Genomic DNA, 17,852 nt, shown 5'->3' on the forward strand with positions numbered 1-17,852 from the left:
GTCAGGTCAAATATGATCAGTTAAGAATAAAAAGTTTTTCCTTTCCCTTTGATATGAATCTGGCAAACTCAACCCAGGATCAGAAAGCCAAACTGCATTCTTTCCTTCTTGCACATCCCACAAGTAATAAAAGTTCCACAAGCCAAATTACACCCTCAGTGACACCTATGCAATCCGTTTGCTTTCAACAGGTTTGCACAGGTGTATCTGCCTGGAACTTAGCAAACAGCTCTATTGATGATGGAACAAAGGAAACAGAACCTAGCTCACTATCTCTTTGCTGTGTTGGTGCTATGGTGCTAACAGGATTAAAAATTAACAAACACTTTAACACCATTTAGCAGATAAAGGGAGATCATCTGTTGCACAAGAAGGTAACATTTTTACAAAGTCATTTTTCAGAGTAGAACTTCAGTTTGGGTTTTGGGGGGAGGTTATTTGCGCATATGTAAAACAGCAGTTAGAGGAATGAAGCATATTCACTATATAATATTAGCATATAGTAAAACACATTGTACTAGCAACCTAGTAAAATATAGTTTAGAAACACGATTCCAAAGAAATCAAGTACTGAGCTGTAACTTTTTGTTCACAAACATGTTCATTAAAACTATGGGTCAGTGTCTGCACTACTTAATGTTAACCATAATGTCTGTTGTCAAAATACAATGTATTTCAGTAACATGGCCTTCAGCAGTTACACATTTGTTCAAAGTTTGTGTTTTTACCACAACTTCTAATATTCCTGCTACTGACCTTTTTGAACCATGTAGTGCAAAATTTGTTCAAATACTGATGCCACATAGTTGGCATCTTGTAAAACAGGTAAATACGTATTCTCAGATGAAAATACCTCAAGCATTCTCATAGGAAGTGCAACATTCAGACTGTCATCGTTGCAGTTTTGCAGTAACCTGTAAATAAAATAAAATTCACAATTAATTAACATGAGAGGTTTTTCCCATTTAAGTTAAGATTCATGCATACTTTTTAAAAATTGAGCTACAAAGATTTTCACATCTTCCTTAAAAATAATCTTATTCATAATGGATTCTAAACATTCTCAGAACTTCAACTATCTTTACAAGACAAGTGCTTCAACAACTCTGGAACATAGGAATTGCCAAACCAGATCAAACTCATGGTCCATCTAGTTTAATATCCTGTCTTTGGCAGTGGCCAGCACCAGATGCTTCAGGGGAAGGAAGGCACAAGAAACCCTGCAACAAGAAGATGTAGGATAAACTTGTCCCACACAAACATGTAATTCTAATTCCAGCTTGGTTTAAACCCTGAAGCATAAGGTTTTCTATTCTTTCCTGAAGTCTTTTTTTCAATATTAACTATAACAAATCTCAATATTTTTCTTTTCCATACAAACATCCAACTCCTCTTTGCTAAATTCTTGGCCTCAATGACTTGCAAAGTTTAGTGGCCTGTTGCATTCACTAGACAGACACAATCATTATGAGACTCCTCAGAAGAGAAGTCCAGAGTATCTATTTGCCAACAGTTATGACATGAACACAGAAAATGAAGCCAGGTCTGCCAGGACTAAGCTGTGTGGGATTCTGGAGAGGCAGCTGAAGACAGTCCGATGTCGGACAAAAGCTCTGTCCTCAGCTACAGAACAAAGTGCCAGACATTCTATTCTCTATACTTCTTTGCTAAACTATTCATCAAATACCTGCAACTACAAAAATGGTGGAGAATAAATATATGGCACCATGATGGGGTGGGGGGTGCATACGGGCAAGGAAAATTAGGAAGGGAAAGCTTAAAAGGACAGCCCCAAAATGAAGGAAATAGTGCCTTAGAAACCTGGGTTGAATCAGCTTTTGAGTTCTACCATGGGAAAAATGGAGTTTCACTCCGCAGAACAATAATGAAGCCTATGGTCCATATAATCTAGTTTGTATTATATAGATTATTATATTATATACACACACCTATATTATAGTGAAAAAAATCAACAATTTATAGGGCCACTGCCAACTTGAAATCTAGCTATTAAAAAAGCATTAAAAGTAGTTTCTGTTACTATCCCTGCCCCAGAGATCCCCTGCCAATTTTTATAATTTTACTTTTCCTATCCCTCTTTTGCTATGTAAAAAGCCAATTCAAACAGAGAGAAAATAATAGGCTATACAAAGAATCAATGACACTAAGAATACACAAAATACTGACAAATGCACAAAGTAAATAAACTAAAAAGCAGAGAAAAACATTTCCTCTAATCTCTTTAATTTATAGTAATTTTAGGTGTCATTTGTAAACACACTAGTTAAAAAAATGTCCAGAAAAAAAAAAGGATGATTTTAATTGACTGTGTCACTTTGAATCAAGAACAAAACATCTCAAACCAACCTAAAAGCTCTGACAGGGTAACAAGCCTTATGGATGGGGGGGGAAGCAGTAGATCTGACTTTTGATACGGTCTCCCATCACCTTCTCACAAACAAACTGGGGAAATGCAACCTAGATGGAACTACTATACCAATGATGCATAACTGGTTGGAAAACCTTTCCCAGAGAGTAGTTATCAATGTTTCACAGTCAAACTGTGTAGGGCATATCAAGTGAGGTCCCGCAGGGATCAGTTCTGGGTCCAGTTCTGTTCAAAATCTTGATCAATGACTTAGATAATGGCACAGAGGATACACTTATAAAGTTTACGGACAATACCAAGCTAGGAAGGGTTGTAAGTACTTTGGAGGATAGGATTAAAATTCAAAATGATCTGAACAAACTGGAGAAATGGTCTGAAGTAAATAGGATGAAATTCAATAAGGACAAATGCAAAGTACTCCACTTAGGAAGGAACAATCAGTTGCACATATACAAAACGAGAAATGACTGCCTACAAAGGAGTACTGCGGAAAGGGATCTGGGGGTCGTAGTGGATCACAAACTAAAATTAACAATTTAACACTGTTTCAAAAAAGCTAACACCATTCTGGGATGTATTAGCAGGAATGTTGTAAGCAAGACACAAAAAGTAATTCTTCCGCTCTACTCTGTGCTGATTAGGCCTCAACTGGAGTATTGTGTCCAGTGCTGGGCACCACATTTCAGGAAAGGTGTGAACAAAATTGGAGAAAGTTCAGAGGAGAGCAACAAAAATGATTACAGGTCTAGAAAACATGACCTATGAGGGAAGACTGAAAAAATTGGGTTTGTTTTTTCTGGAGAAGAGAAAACTGAGGGGGAACATAACAGTCTTCAAGTATGTAAAAAGTTGTTATAAAGAAGAGGGTGATAAATTGTTGTCCTGTTCTTAGCGGCTAAGGAGAAGAAGTAATGGCCTTAAATTTCCACAGGGAGATTAAGGTTACAGTTAGGAAGTTTTTCCTAATGTCTAAGAGTAGTTAGGCACTGGAACAAATTACCTAGGGATGTTGTGGAATCTCAGTCATTGGAGGCTTTTAAGAACAGGTTAGACAAACAACTATCAGGAAATGGTCTAGATAATACTTAGTCCTGCTTTGAGTGCAGGGACTGAACTAGAAGATCTCTCGAGGTCCCTTCCAGTCCTACAATTCTATGACGGGGTGGGCAAACTACAGCCCGCAGACTGGATACGGCCCACCAGCCGTTTTAATCCGGCCCTCGAGATGCCTGGGGAGTGGAGACTGGGGCTTGCCCAGCTCCGGCGCTTGCCCAGCTCCGGCGCTCCAGCCGGGAAGCAGGGTCAGGGGCCACTTCACGCGGGTCCCAGAAGCAGTAGCATGGCCCCTCTCTGGCGCTCCAGCCAGGAAGCAGGGTGGGGGGCCACTCCACGTGGCTCCCAGAAGCAGCGGTATGTCATAGAATATCAGGGTTGAACGGGACCTCAGGAGATCATCTAGTCAACCCCCCTGGTTAAAGCAGGACCAATCCCCAACTAAATCATCCCAGCAAATATGTCCCTTCTCTGGCTCCTATGCATAGGGGCAGCCAGTGGGCTCCGCTCTGAACCGCGGCCAATGGGAGCTGCAGGGGCGGTGCCTGTGGACGAGATAGCGCGCAGAGCCGCCTGGCTGCGCCTCCACGTAGGAGCCAGAGAAGGGACATGCCGCTGCTTCTGGGAGCCGCTTGAGGTAAGTGCCGTTTGGAGCCCGCACCCCTGAGCCTCCCCCTGTGCCCCAACCCTCTGCCCTAGCCCTGATCCCCCTCCCACCCTCCTACACCCTAAACTCCTCATCCCCAGCCCCATCCCAGAGCCCGCACCCCAGCTGGAGCCCTCACCTCACCCGACCTCCCGCCCCAACCTGGAACCCCCTCCCACGCCCTGAACTCCTCATTTCTGGCCACGCCCCGGATCCCACACCTCCAACCAGAGCCCTCAGCCCCTCCCACACCCCAACCCCAATTTTGTGAGTATTCATGGCCCGCCATACAATTTCTATTCCCAGATGTGGTCCTCGGGCCAAAAAGTTTGCCCACCCCTGTTCTATGAAATACAGTGGGGAAATGTATGCAGACAACATCAGCTTTTATTTTTTCTTTATAATTACTTATCTTGGTGCATCAATTCACAGGAATTTATTTTCTGGTTTGTTTTTTTTTTAAGCTAACCTTCCTACTGAGTCAATATTAGAAACTGATACATAACCATTTACACTGAGCAATTTTCTCACACAGAAATAAACAGTTTTAAATAAGCCCATTACTTTCTAATCTGAAGTACGATGTATACTTTAAATTCTATTTCCATGGTAGACTTTACATTATCAAGGGACACATTAAGAAGTATGAGAAATATACACAAATATTGAATCCATGAGAATTGATAGAACTGAAACATCTGATATGTAAATATAGATGTTATCTGAAAATATACATTAGTATCAAAAACCTTTTTCGTTCCATATTGCAACAACATTTTAGCTGTCTTTAGTACAAATATTTTATAGAGTAAAATATACAGTGAACTCTGATGTAGTAAAACTTAATTTCTAAAGTAGAAAGAATATCCCAAATTATTTCAAATTTTAAAACTGTAAATTGCAATTCCAATTACAGTGAAACTTCACTTCTAGTGCAGTGATATCATGAAATGAAAAGGTCTTAACTACAACTGGGTTCCAATATACCCTGTATTTTTGTTTACAGAGTTTTGATGTCATAATCCACTATGTATATGGTATGTATACAGTTACCAGAAGAATGGAAAAATTAATCAAATCCAAATGCATTAGGCATTCATTGTCTAGAAATGCCCTTAATATTAACTGAATTGAGACCACAGGACAAAACAGATCTACATGTCTAGTTCCACTGTTGGCTCTGCACTCCAAGGTAACAGGAAACAGTATCCTCTTCACAAGACCTTTTAGCTCTGGAGAAGGGAGCTGGCTACCGTTATCACATCAATGTGAAGAATAACCTTTTTGGTTCCAAAGAAGAGTGGGCTACTTCTACCAGATCCAGGTCAGCTACTTATCTCTGTCCCAGTAGACTTTGCTTCCTGTGGCCCTATGAAAGCACTCTCAGCATCACTATCTGCAATTATCACATTGCTGAACTCAATGACATGCATGCAGGTCATGCCCCAAATTCAAAATAAAAGTGGGAGCAAACAGTATTTTAAACAACCATATTAGCCATAAAACAGCAATAAACATGTTAGTATAAGGCATTTCGTGACCAACTGGGGATACTGGTAGGATTCATACAGCTCTTCCCAAACAGTCATTAGTTCTGAGGAAATGTTCTGATTTGGACAATTATTGCTAATGGCCCCAATTTAGGAAAATACTTCAGCACATGCTTAAATCCATCACTATTGTGGACAGCCCTCAAGCACATGCTTAATTTTGAAGTCAATGGAAAATAAGCGCATGTGTAATTACTGTCCTGAATAGGAAAGTTTTTCCTTTATTGGAGCCTGTATATCTAACATGAATTAAAAAAAAAAAAATGAAAAACCCTCTCTACTAAACAAACAGAATCACATTTAATTCCTATATTTTATCTTGTGATATAAATACATGTTTTCTGAACATCATTTAGATATTAGTTGGAGAAAGAAAAAGATTTACCTGCAACATAGGCCCAACAGTCTTTTTATTTGGAATAAGCAAGTAAGTCTGTCGGGACCATCCAGCTGCTTAACGAACTGAGAACTTTGTTTAATTAAGTTCTGACACATCCATATCTGGGAAAAGCAAAATGCACAGATTTGATCAAAAACTCTGTAAAAATGAATGCTGTTATTCATTATGGGCCGATCATGATTTCCCCATTCATTTTGAAAAAGCACCTTACTCTACCAGAAGTCCCATTAAAGCCAATTCATGGAGAAAGGTATGAGTGAGTATATCATATTTTGGCCTACCATTTTACATTTGGCATACCATTTTACAGTAAGTTATAAAATGAGATGTAGTTTAGCACTGTGAATTATCTAATGAGAATGTGACAAGTCATTAATCAATAACAAATTTCTCTAATCAGGATTCGATTAAGCCACTGGCACAATAAACCCAAGCCTGGGTCTCCAGCTACTGGAGTCATGTCAAAAGGTAACTTTCATTTAAAAAAAACAGAAGTACTTGTGGCACCTTAGAGAGTAACAAATTTATTTGAGCATAAGCTTTCGTGGGCTACATGACTTCATGAACTGGGCTGTAGCCCACGAAAGCTTATGCTCTAATAAATTTGTTAGTCTCTAAGGTGCCACAAGTACTCCTGTTCTTTTTGCGGATACAGACTAACACGGCTGCTACTCTTTCATTTAAAAAGTAGTTTCTAGCTCTCATGTTGCTAAGAAAAGCTTGAATATGAGAACTGATTATAATTAGTGGTGTCTGCCTGAGTCTGCAGACAGCCTGAAGCAATAACTCTATAAGCTTCCCTATACATCCGAGATCCACTACTCAAGGAGGTCCCGCCACCATGGCTGCAGAAGACTGACTCTAAGAAAAGCGCAGCTGTGACAATTTGAGAATATGTCTGTACAATTTATGAATTCTGTGTGAGATTATGATCCCTATATGTCTGCAAACTCCACTCTGAACGTGCAGCCTTTTGACTTCTCTATGGTCTGTTTCTCCATGGTGGGTTGAGATTCCAAAGGTTGGTGGAAAAAACAAACATACAGAGAGTAGCTGATTCTAAGTACCCAATCTATACATTCATACATTGGAAATCTATACATTCTAGACAAAAGACTGGTCCCTGCCCTGAAGAACTGGATTAGCAGGAGGCAAGTCACCTTGACAACAAAGTCACCTGGCAGGGTTTTGTGCTCAAAACGGGGAAGCTGACAAGAGTGTCACCTGAAACAGATGACTGAAGGTTCTAAAAAGAATAGAAGCGGTTGTGCTCATGGGCCATTTTCTCCCAGTCCATGAGGGAGAAGCAACTGAGCATGCAACACCTTATGAGGCTGGGGACTCCCTGCCTGCCTTCCTGGACCCAAATGCAGTGGCAGAACTAAATGATGTACATGTGACACCTTTTCAAGCATATTATGCAACTGACAAAAGTACGTGTATGACACGAATTTTCATACAGGGCTGACGAGTGAGCCCGCCCTGCACTCAAACAGCAGCAGTGCTTCCTGTTGCACGAGGCTGGGCCTGGCTCCCCACTCCTAATGTTGTGACATGGTGCACGTCACAATGCCACTCACTCAAATTTGGCCTGGCCACCGCTCCATAATAATGCGCTACTCTGCAACCCCAAGTGACAGGTTGCAACACGTGGAGTGGAGAGCTGGGCCCAGCCCTCCAGGACAGGAGCCGCTGCTGCCAGGTGAGTGTGGGGGTAGGCTTGCTCTTCACCCCACCAGCAATGACCCATCCCTCTTTCCCGCCCCTCTCCCCCACCTCCCAGATGCAAAACCTGGCTCCACCACTGCCCAGATGGTTCTCCCAAGACTCACAGCAGAGGGGTGAACTAGCGAGGGACACTGATGTTTAAGATGTTTATTTTTGGTACGATATGTACTCTCTTGGGCTTTCTGTGATTAAATAAAAACTTTGTGTGTTAACTGCTTCACAATGCTGCATGTCCTTGAATTAAACTGGAACCAAAAGCCTCCTAACTTTGGGAAGGAATTCTCGCAGAGGGGTGTGTTTAAGTAATTGGGGTAATTCAGGGGTCAGTGCTGCTCCTGGGGGCTAAAGGCAGATGGGCTGAGAAGCTCCATTTCCAAGAAGGGGAGCAGACTGAGAATCAGTGCCAAGGAAGTGCTAAAGAGGGCAAGGAAGGGCCCAATGATGCAGACTGCTAAGATTCTAGAAGCTTGACACATCCTGGGGATCCAGAACAGCAGAGGCTTGGACTTCCCTCACAGCAGTCCTAGTGAGCAGCCATGAGAGGCGCTTGCAAGGATCTGTGACAGCAGCAAATCTGACTCATCCATCCAAGCAGATACCTCTCAACTGCTGAGATAGGTACTTTCCCCCCACCAACCCTGCTGCCACTCCTGCTGCTGGGAGAGGAGGGGGAGAAGAGGACCCCATAATGCTACCCCACCTCTCAGAGGGGAGGGAGATGCCCTGCCACCACCACTCCAAGTAGAGACAGGACAATGGCAGGACCCTTATTGTTGTTTGCTTGGTATGCCCCAGGTTGCCTTAATTTGACCCAGTATCTACAATGAGATAAACTACATTTAAAAGTTTCTTTTATGAACCTCATATGTGTCAATCCCAATTTCTAGTTTGGTGGTGGGTGGATTTTGTTCCACACTCCTACGTTGGTTATGCATGCTTATAGCACTTTACTGCTCTAGTATCTTAAGTATAGTATTTAAAAATGCTTAATTTTTTTCAAATATTTAACAGAACATTTAAAAATATGCATAAAATAGTTTACTATTCTTCCCTAACTCCTCAAATGTAAAGTATTTTGTGTGAAGCATCATAATATGGCCTTCCCCCCCCCCCCCAAAAAAAAAAAAAAAACTGACTACAAAAGAGTACATATCAAGGGCGAATAGTGTGCTCAACAATTAGAAATTCTCTTCTTGTTTTCTTTCCTTGGCCTGGATTTACTGATAAAGTTTTATGATTCTTTTAATGTTTTAGGCATTTCTTTGATGTCTTTATTAATTACTCATTTCCTCTGAAGTTAATGTAATTAGGTTATTCTTTCAATGGGAAATATCTCCAAGACTTGATTACACTGCATTAGTACCCTCACAGGGAGAAAATACTGGGTAATAAAGGGCTCTTTAATTGAGCAAAAAAGGCATAACAAGAACCAGTGGCTGAAAACTGAGGCTAGACAAAGTCAAATGAGAAATAAGGCAGAGATTTTTAACAGTGAGGGCAATTAACCAATGGCACAAACTAACAAAGGAAGTGGTGGATTCTCCATCTTTTGATATCTTCAAATCAAGACTGGATGTCTTTCTAAAAGACATGCTTTAGCCAAACATGAATTACTGGGCTCAATACAGGGTACCTTAGTGAAATTTAAGGGCCTGTGATATACAGGAAGTTAGACTATATGATCTAATGATCCCTCTAGCCTTAAACCTCTCTGAATCTAGGAAACACCTTGATGTCATCTGAAAAGGTCAGGGTTAATTACCAGTTCCCTAAAATAGACTATTTTTAATTATTTATATATATTAGTAAATGTGGTTCACAGTTCAGGTTCTACAGCTGTAGAATAGAATGAGATGGCAGTGAGACTGCTGCAACAGGAAAGAGGTATGAATGATATGATGGCTGCTTAAGCCATTTGTTGGGATAAGAAAAGAATGCCTTGAACACACTGACAAATTTAGTGGAAATACCACCTATTAACATCAAAAATAGTCTAGCAGCAAGTTTTTAAAATAAGTATTATCTGATCCCCTATACAGGCAAAATTTTCAGGTAATAAATGTAGGGAAAAACATAGGCAGAAGGTGATAAAGCATGTGAGCTAGGACTGTAGAAAAAGCAATGATTTTCAGGTATAGTTTTAAGAAGGTCAGCTTTTAGGCAAATATTCAGTCATGAACTCTACACTAGGACTTACTAATTTAGAAATGACAGGGTTAAAGAAATTGCTGAGGAAATGGGACAGCTGCCTGTTGGACCTGGGGCTAACCACTTTCATCATATGCAATTAGGTTAGACATTGGATAACTAGTGAACCACTGGGAAAACAGGAATGGCTATCCCTCTTAGCTAAGAATATAAACAAAGCAGTGTGTAGGGTGATGCAAGATAAAAGGGAATATATTGTAATCTAGAATGTATGAACTGGTTAAAAGGTCCTATTACTGAACATTTTGGCTTTCAGAAGAGTTGTGTAAATGTGTAGAATTACAGGGTCAACTAGTTTATACCCCCCGCCTCAAACTGCCCAATCTGCATGACCATTACACCTCTTTTCCTATCGATTTTCTCCTTTGATAAAACTGGGAATTTTTCAAACCCTATGTTTTAATGGAGCACATGCAAACAACCACCTTTCGCTTACTTCATTATATGCACCTGCATCATCAATGCCAGCAGAATGTGCTCTGGGAAAAGCATGATTAACTCCTTGGTAGCAAGGGAAGCTTGCTTTTCAATGTTGCATAAAAATAATATCTATATTAGTCCTTTAAAATTCTCAGAGCTAGGCTAACAGACTAAGCAGCCATGTCTTGTCTTAGTCTATGTTTTGTAACATGCCATATAGACTGTTATATAAATGAACCATTTTAATATATTATCTTATACATATGCAGGCACACTAAATGCACAAGGCACTTTATGCTACTACGTCTTAGTCTGTGTTTTGTATTCTTCACTGCGAAAGAAGGAGATTCCTCATTTGAAAAGTTTTAAGATGTGAGAAATGTTCATCCCATCTTTAGAAGTTGAAACTGAAAAAGCTTTAGACTTCCAACAAGGAAAAAGCATATTCTTCACATATTTTAAATTTTCAAACTGTCACAATAGTTTCATATTCGTCTACTTTTATGTTTAAATCTTTCTTCCTTGCAGGATTTAGACTTCTGCAGAGACATGCTATCCCTATCAGTCACTGCAGAAAACTCAACGACTTCACATAAAACTTGTGCAAAGAGAAGAAGCTACAGAAAACTGAAGAAGAAAAAAAAAAAAAACCAATGCTAACAGCTACAATATTTTCAAACAGTGGTGGTTTATTTTGAGAGTAATTTTTTTTCTTATGAGTTATGTATATTGTTTATGCTGCTATTCACAACGGTTTCTCAAACTTTCCACTGATTTTTAATATTTAATTATATACATGAAAAGTGGATTTGTGCTATTACATCTGAATTGGCGTTCAGTAGGAAGTGCAAAGAAGAAAGCTAGCCACCAAAATCCACCAACTCTGGCTCTCTTTGAAACTGGATTAAAAAAAGAGGGCTACAGAACTGTAACATTTCTAACAAATGGATCAAAAGGATAACTAAGCCTGTTCTGCAGCCACACACTTATTTCTGCTGAATGAAGCAATTAGTAATAAAGTGACTAAAAAACATGCAAGAAATAAAAACTAACTACAGTAGAGTAAAATATGTACCAGCACTCACCAAACGCTTAGAATCCTCTTTCTGTCTATAAAAAAACAGAAGTTGACGTACTAAAAGGGTCAGATTAGCTCCACTGGTAATGGAGACAGTTCCTCCAGATTGTGCCAGATTAGCACAGCGATCAAATTCACTTCTTTGGATGGAGTACTTAAAAGTTAAAAATAAATTAAAATTATGTTCTGACAACACATTAAAATATAAATGCAGGATTTTAAGCTATTGTTTTGAGTTTCTATCTTAACTGACAGGTAAAGTGAAGGTAGTATTCTGATCTTACATATTTGTTAAGAGTCCAAGTTATACAAATCCCCTCAACAGCATAATCCTGAAGACCCATGTTAAGAAATAATATCATTTAATAAACTTGTTTTGAGCCAGCCCACTGTGTTAGCCAGTTCATAAACATAAACAACCCTTTTGCAGAATAACTGACCCAGTGCTGTCTTAAAGAAGCCCCTTCAAAATCAACCTATCACCTAAATTATATGAAGAATCATGTTTGTGTATCACACACTAGAAATGCCATTTCAATCACCTGAAACATATTTGGCCCAATTTTCAGAGGTGCTAAGCAACCTCAGCTTCTCTTCATGTAAATGGGATCTGCAAGAACATGGTCCAGCAATGCCCTTATGCATGTGCTTAACTTTGAAAACATGAATATTCCCATTGAAGTCAATGCTCAACAATGCCCTTTAAAAATAAAGCCAAACTGAGAATAAAAAACTCTTGCTTTTCACTATTCTTCTATGGGTTTGCACCATGCTTACCAAAGGAAGTTAGCAATATCGAAGTTTCTCAACAGAAATGGCTAGGACTATAGTATTAAGAAACCCCAGTTTCAATTAAATTGTTTTACACATTTATTTTATCACAATTTTCTCTCTCTCAATTGATGAGAAAAATACCTACTTGGTACTTTCTGGCCCTGTACCCCCGTACAAAGGACTGGATGATTATTGCATTTTTCAGCCTTCGTCTTTCTTCCTATAAAATGAAAGAAAAAAGGCAGTCAAAAATACAAGATGCAGAACCGAATCTTGTTTCTATAATTTTATCATATATATTTGTATTAAAAGATATTTTTGTTTTTTGTATACTCTATCCAATTTGCTTTTTCTGTATGTTTGCATATTTATGAAAATTAAATATACCTTTATCAAAATAAGAGAAAGGTGCCTGTGACTTAAACATCAGTGACAAACGTATATACATAATTTAGTCCTGCCCAGGAAGAGGTTCCTTTTGTTTGTAAAGGTAATGTAAATTTATAGCAGGATAAGCAATTTTTAATAATCAATAAGAATTATATGAAAAAATGTCATGATTTCAAGAACAGAACAGGAGTTTTCATATCTCATTAAACATAGTGTTAACACCACACTTTTCAATGACTGATTCAAATCTGATAATACTGTTTACTGGCAAAAAAAAGTGTAAAAATACAATTAGGAAGGCCAAAAAAGAATTTGAGGAACAGCTAGCCAAAGACTCAAAAAGTAATAGCAAATGTTTGTTTAAGTACATCAGAAGCAGGAAGCCTGCTAAACAACCAGTGGGACCACCTGAAGATCAAGGTGCTAACAGAGCACTCAAGGACGATAAGGCCAACCGCAGAGAAACTAAATAAATTCTTTGCATCGGTCTTCACAGCTGAGGATGTGAGGGAGATTCCCAAACCTGAACCATTCATTTTAGGTGACAGATCTGAGGAACTGTCCCAGATTGAGGTATCATTAGAGGTGGTTTTGGAACAAATTGATAAATTAAACAGCAATAAGTCACCAGGACCAGATGGTATTGACCCAAGAGTTCTGAAGGAACTCAAATGTGAAATTGAAGAACTACTAACTGTAGTCTGTAACCTATCATTTAAATCAGCTTCTGTACCAGATAACTAGAGGATAGCTAATGTGACACCAATTTTTTAAAAGGGCTCCAGAGGTGATCCCGGCAATTACAGGCCTGTAAGCCTGACTTCAGTACAGGAACTCCTCACTTAAAGTCGTCCCGGTTAACATTGTTTCGATAAAAAGCAACAGAGGGTCCTGTGGCACCTTTAAGAATAACAGAAGTATTGGGAGCATAAGCTTTCGTGGGTAAGAACCTCACTTCTTCAGATGCAAGTAATGGAAATCTCCAGAGGCAGGTATAAATCAGTATGGAGATAACGAGGTTAGTTCAATCAGGGAGGGTGAGGTGCTCTGCTAGCAGTAGAGGTGTGAACACCAAGGGAGGAGAAACTGCTTCTGTAGTTGGATAGCCATTCACAGTCTTTGATTAATCCTGATCTGATGGTGTCAAATTTGCAAATGAACTGGAGCTCAGCAGTTTCTCTTTGGAGTCTGGTCCTGAAGTTTTTTTGCTGTAAGATGGCTACCTTTACATCTGCTATTGTGTGGCCAGGGAGGTTGAAGTGTTCTCCTACAGGTTTTTGTATATTGCCATTCCTGATATCTGACTTGTGTCCATTTATCCTCTTGCGTAGTGACTGTCCAGTTTGGCCAATGTACATAGCAGAGGGGCATTGCTGGCACATGATGGCATATATAACATTGGTGGACGTGCAGGTGAATGAGCCGGTGATGTTGTAGCTGATCTGGTTAGGTCCTGTGATGGTGTTGCTGGTGTAGATATGTGGGCAGAGTTGGCATTGAGGTTTGTTGCATGGGTTGGTTCCTGAGTTAGAGTTGTTATGGTGCAGTGCGTGGTTGCTGGTGAGAATATGCTTAAGGTTGCCGGGTTGTCTGTGGGCGAGGACTGGCCTGCCTCCCAAGGTCTGTGAAAGTGAGGGATCATTGTCCAGGATGGGTTGTAGATCACTGATGATGCGTTGGAGAGGTTTAAGCTGAGGACTGTAGGTGATGGCCAGTGGAGTTCTGTTGGTTTCTTTTTTGGGCCTGTCTTGTAGCAGGAGGCTTCTGGGTACACGTCTGGCTCTGTTGATTTGTTTCTTTATTTCCTTGTGTGGGTATCGTAGTTTTGAGAATGCTTGGTGAAGATCTTGTAGGTGTTGGTCTCTGTCTGAGGGGTTGGAGCAGATGCGGTTGTACCTCAGTGCTTGGCTGTAGACGATGGATCGTGTGGTGTGTCCGGGGTGGAAGCTGGAGGCATGAAGGTAGGCATAGCGATCGGTGGGTTTTCGGTATAGGGTGGTGTTAACGTGGCCATAGCTTATTTGTACTGTGGTGTCTAGGAAGTGGACCTCCCGTGTAGATTGGTCCAGGCTGAGGTTGATGGTGGGGTGGAAGCTGTTGAAATCATGGTGGAATTCTTCCAGGGTCTCCTTCCCATGGATCCAGATGATGAAGATGTCATCAATGTAGCGTAGGTAGAGAAGGGGCGTGAGTGGACGAGAGCTGAGGAAGCGTTGTTCCAGGTCAGCCATAAAAGTGTTGGCATATTGTGGGGCCATGCGGGTGCCCATAGCGGTGCCACTGGTCTGGAGGTATATATTGTCACCAAATTTGAAATAATTGTGCGTGAGGATAAAGTCACAGAGCTCAGCAATAAGTTGTGCTGTGTCATCATCAGGGATACTGTTCCTGACAGCTTGTATTCCATCTCTGTGTGGGATGTTTGTGTAGAGAGCCTCTACATCCATGGTGGCTAGGATGGTGTTTTCTGGGAGTTCACCAATGCATTGTAGTTTTCTCAGGAAATCTGTGGCGTCACGGAGATAGCTGGGAGTGCTGGTGGCGTAGGGTCTGAGTAGGGAGTCCACATATCCAGACAGTCCTTCAGTGAGAGTGCCAATGCCCGAGATGATGGGGCGTCCAGGATTTCCAGGTTTGTGGATCTTGGGTAGTAGATAGAATAACCCCGGTCGGGCTCTAAGGGTATGTTGATTTGTTCCTATGTTAGTGTAGGGAGTGTCCTGAGTAGATGGTGCAGTTTCTTAGTGTATTCCTCAGTGGGAGCTGAGGAAAGTGGCCTGTAGAATTTGGTATTGGAGAGTTGTCTGGCAGCCTCCTTCTGGTAGTCAGACCTGTTCATGATGACAACAGCACCTCCTTTATCAGCCTCTTTGATGATAATGTCAGGGTGGTTTCTGAAGCTGTGGATGGCATTGCGTTCTGCATGACTTAGGTTATGAGGCAAGCGATGTTGTTTTTCCACAATTTCTGCCCGTGCACGTCGGCGGAAGCATTCTATGTATAGGTCCAGACTGTCATTTCTACCCTCAGGAGGAGTCCATGTGGAATTCTTCTTCCTGTGTTGTTGGTGGGAGGGTATCTGTGTATCAGTGCGCTGTTCAGTGTTATCTTGAAAGTATTCTTTGAGTCGGAGGCGGCGAAAGTAGGCTTCCAGATCACCGCAGAACTGTATCATGTTCGTGGGGGTGCTGGGGCAAAAAGAGAGTCCCCGAGATAGGACAGACTCTTCTGCTGGGTTGAGTGTGTAGCTGGATAAATTGACGATATTGCTGGGTGAGTTAGGGGTACCCCTGTTGTGGCCCCATGTGGCAGGTAGGATTTTAGACAGCTTACGGTCCTTTTTCCTTTGTAGAGAGGTGAAGTGTGTAATGTAGATCTCCTGTCTTATTTTAGTAAAGTCCATTTGTGTGGAGGGTTGGTTATTTATGAAAGTCTCCAGGTTGGAGAGCTCTTTCTTGATGTTTTTCTGTTTGCTGTATAGGATGCTGATCAGGTGGTTCCTCAGTTTGATACTGTATGGCATAATCTCTCACTGTGGTCTGTGCAGTATGTAGATAGCAATGGATTTTTCACCTTCAGTCCATTTGGTATGATGTCCATCCGTTTGCATTTTGAAAGGAAGATGATATCTGTCTGTATTTGTGCTAGGTTCTTCATGAGGTTGATAGATTTCGATGTTAAGTTGCTGATCAATTAGGGAACATGCTCATTTAAAGTTGTGAAATGCTCCCTTCTAACGTTGCCTGTTTTGTCCACTGCTTGCAGGAAGAGCAGCCCGTTGCAGCTAGCTGGTGGGTGGTGGGAACAAGGGTGGACCAGTAGCCGCTCATCAGCTCCCCCCTCCCCTAAGTTCCCTGTGCAGCAGCTGTCTCTCCCCCCACTGCCATGTGCTGCTCCTGCCCTCTGACTTGGAGCTGCTCTCAGAGACTCCTGCTTGCTGTACGGGGGGAAGGGGGAGGCTGTCAGGGTGTCTCCCTCTCCCCCTGCTTACCCCATCTTCCATAGAGCAGGGGGGACACACAACGGAGAGAGCTTCTAGGCAGTAGCTGCAGTCTCAGCAAGCTGATTTAATTAACAAGGCAGTGTACTTAAGCCTGGGGTCAGCTACTTAAAGGAGAAATGTGCATTTTTTCTCTCACACACAGGGTGTGTGTCTCTGTCTGCCCTCCCACCTTTCCTGCTGCCTTGTAGAGTGTGAGAGTTAACCCTTGAGGGCTCAGTCAATTGCTAGTTCATTTAGCAATAAGGCATTCCCTGGGAAATATCCCACCCTCTGACTCCTCCACCTCAACCAAGCTTCACAATCATCATCACTGTGTACCAGTATTAAATTCTGTTTAAAACTTATAGTGTGTGTGTGTCTTACACACACACATATATGTGTGTGTGTGTGTGTGTGTGTGTGTGTGTGTGTGTGTGTGTGTGTGTGTGTGTGTGTGTGTAAGTCTTTTGTCTGGTGAAATTATGCAGCAAGGCAGATATATTTTCCCTCTCTGCAGGTATGGATTTCATCCTAGAATACATAATTGTCAATTAGTGACCCATAATTGCGAGTGTTTGAAGTCTGAGGCCACTACTGAGATTTCATTGCATGCATTTTTTCAAAGCTATAACTGATTTTATTCTCAAAGGACTCATTCTTTAAAAAAAAAAAAACTTCTAAAAAGGGACTTTTCTTTCATACTGTAAAACTAATATATGTGGAGATTAGGGCTGTCAAGCGATTAAAAAAATTAATCGCAATTAATCATGCGATTAATCACGCTGTTAAACAATAATACAATACCATTTATTTAAATATTTTGGATGTTTTCTACATTTGAAAATGTATTGATTTCAATTACAACACAGAATAGAAAGTGTACACTGCTCGCTTTATATTTATTTTTCATTAAAATATTTGTACTGTAAAAAACAAAAGAACGTTTTTTTTAATTCACCTCATACAAGTACTGTAACGCAATCTCTTTATCATGAAAGTTGAACATTCAAATATAGAATTATGTACAAAAAAAATCTGAATTAAAAAATAAAACAATGTAAAACTTTAGAGCAGTGGTGGGCTACTTGGAACCCATCCGGGTAATCTGTTGGAGAGCCGCCAGCCCGTTTGTTTACATTTGCACGGCAGCCCGCAGCTCCCAGTGGCTGCAGTTCGCCGTTCCCAGCCAATGGGAGCTGTGGGAATATATTTGAAAATGTAGATAGTAAATAGT

General features: G+C 40.8%; 1 protein-coding gene across 1 annotated transcript in view; it reads right to left on the minus strand.

Annotated features, from left to right (window-relative positions):
- UBE3C (ubiquitin protein ligase E3C) overlaps window positions 1–17,852 on the minus strand; it is a 172,185-nt gene that overhangs the window by 140,880 nt on the left and 13,453 nt on the right. Inside the window, exons 3-6 of the mRNA XM_065398772.1 lie at window positions 12,392–12,466; window positions 11,480–11,626; window positions 6,024–6,139; window positions 757–914 (exon numbers count right to left, since the gene is read on the minus strand). Of these exons, the coding sequence (XP_065254844.1) occupies window positions 757–914; window positions 6,024–6,139; window positions 11,480–11,626; window positions 12,392–12,466 (496 nt within the window). The remainder of the gene's footprint in view (window positions 1–756; window positions 915–6,023; window positions 6,140–11,479; window positions 11,627–12,391; window positions 12,467–17,852) is intronic.

Source organism: Emys orbicularis, chromosome 2, assembly GCF_028017835.1.
Source record: "Emys orbicularis isolate rEmyOrb1 chromosome 2, rEmyOrb1.hap1, whole genome shotgun sequence".
NCBI lineage: Eukaryota > Metazoa > Chordata > Testudines > Emydidae > Emys > Emys orbicularis.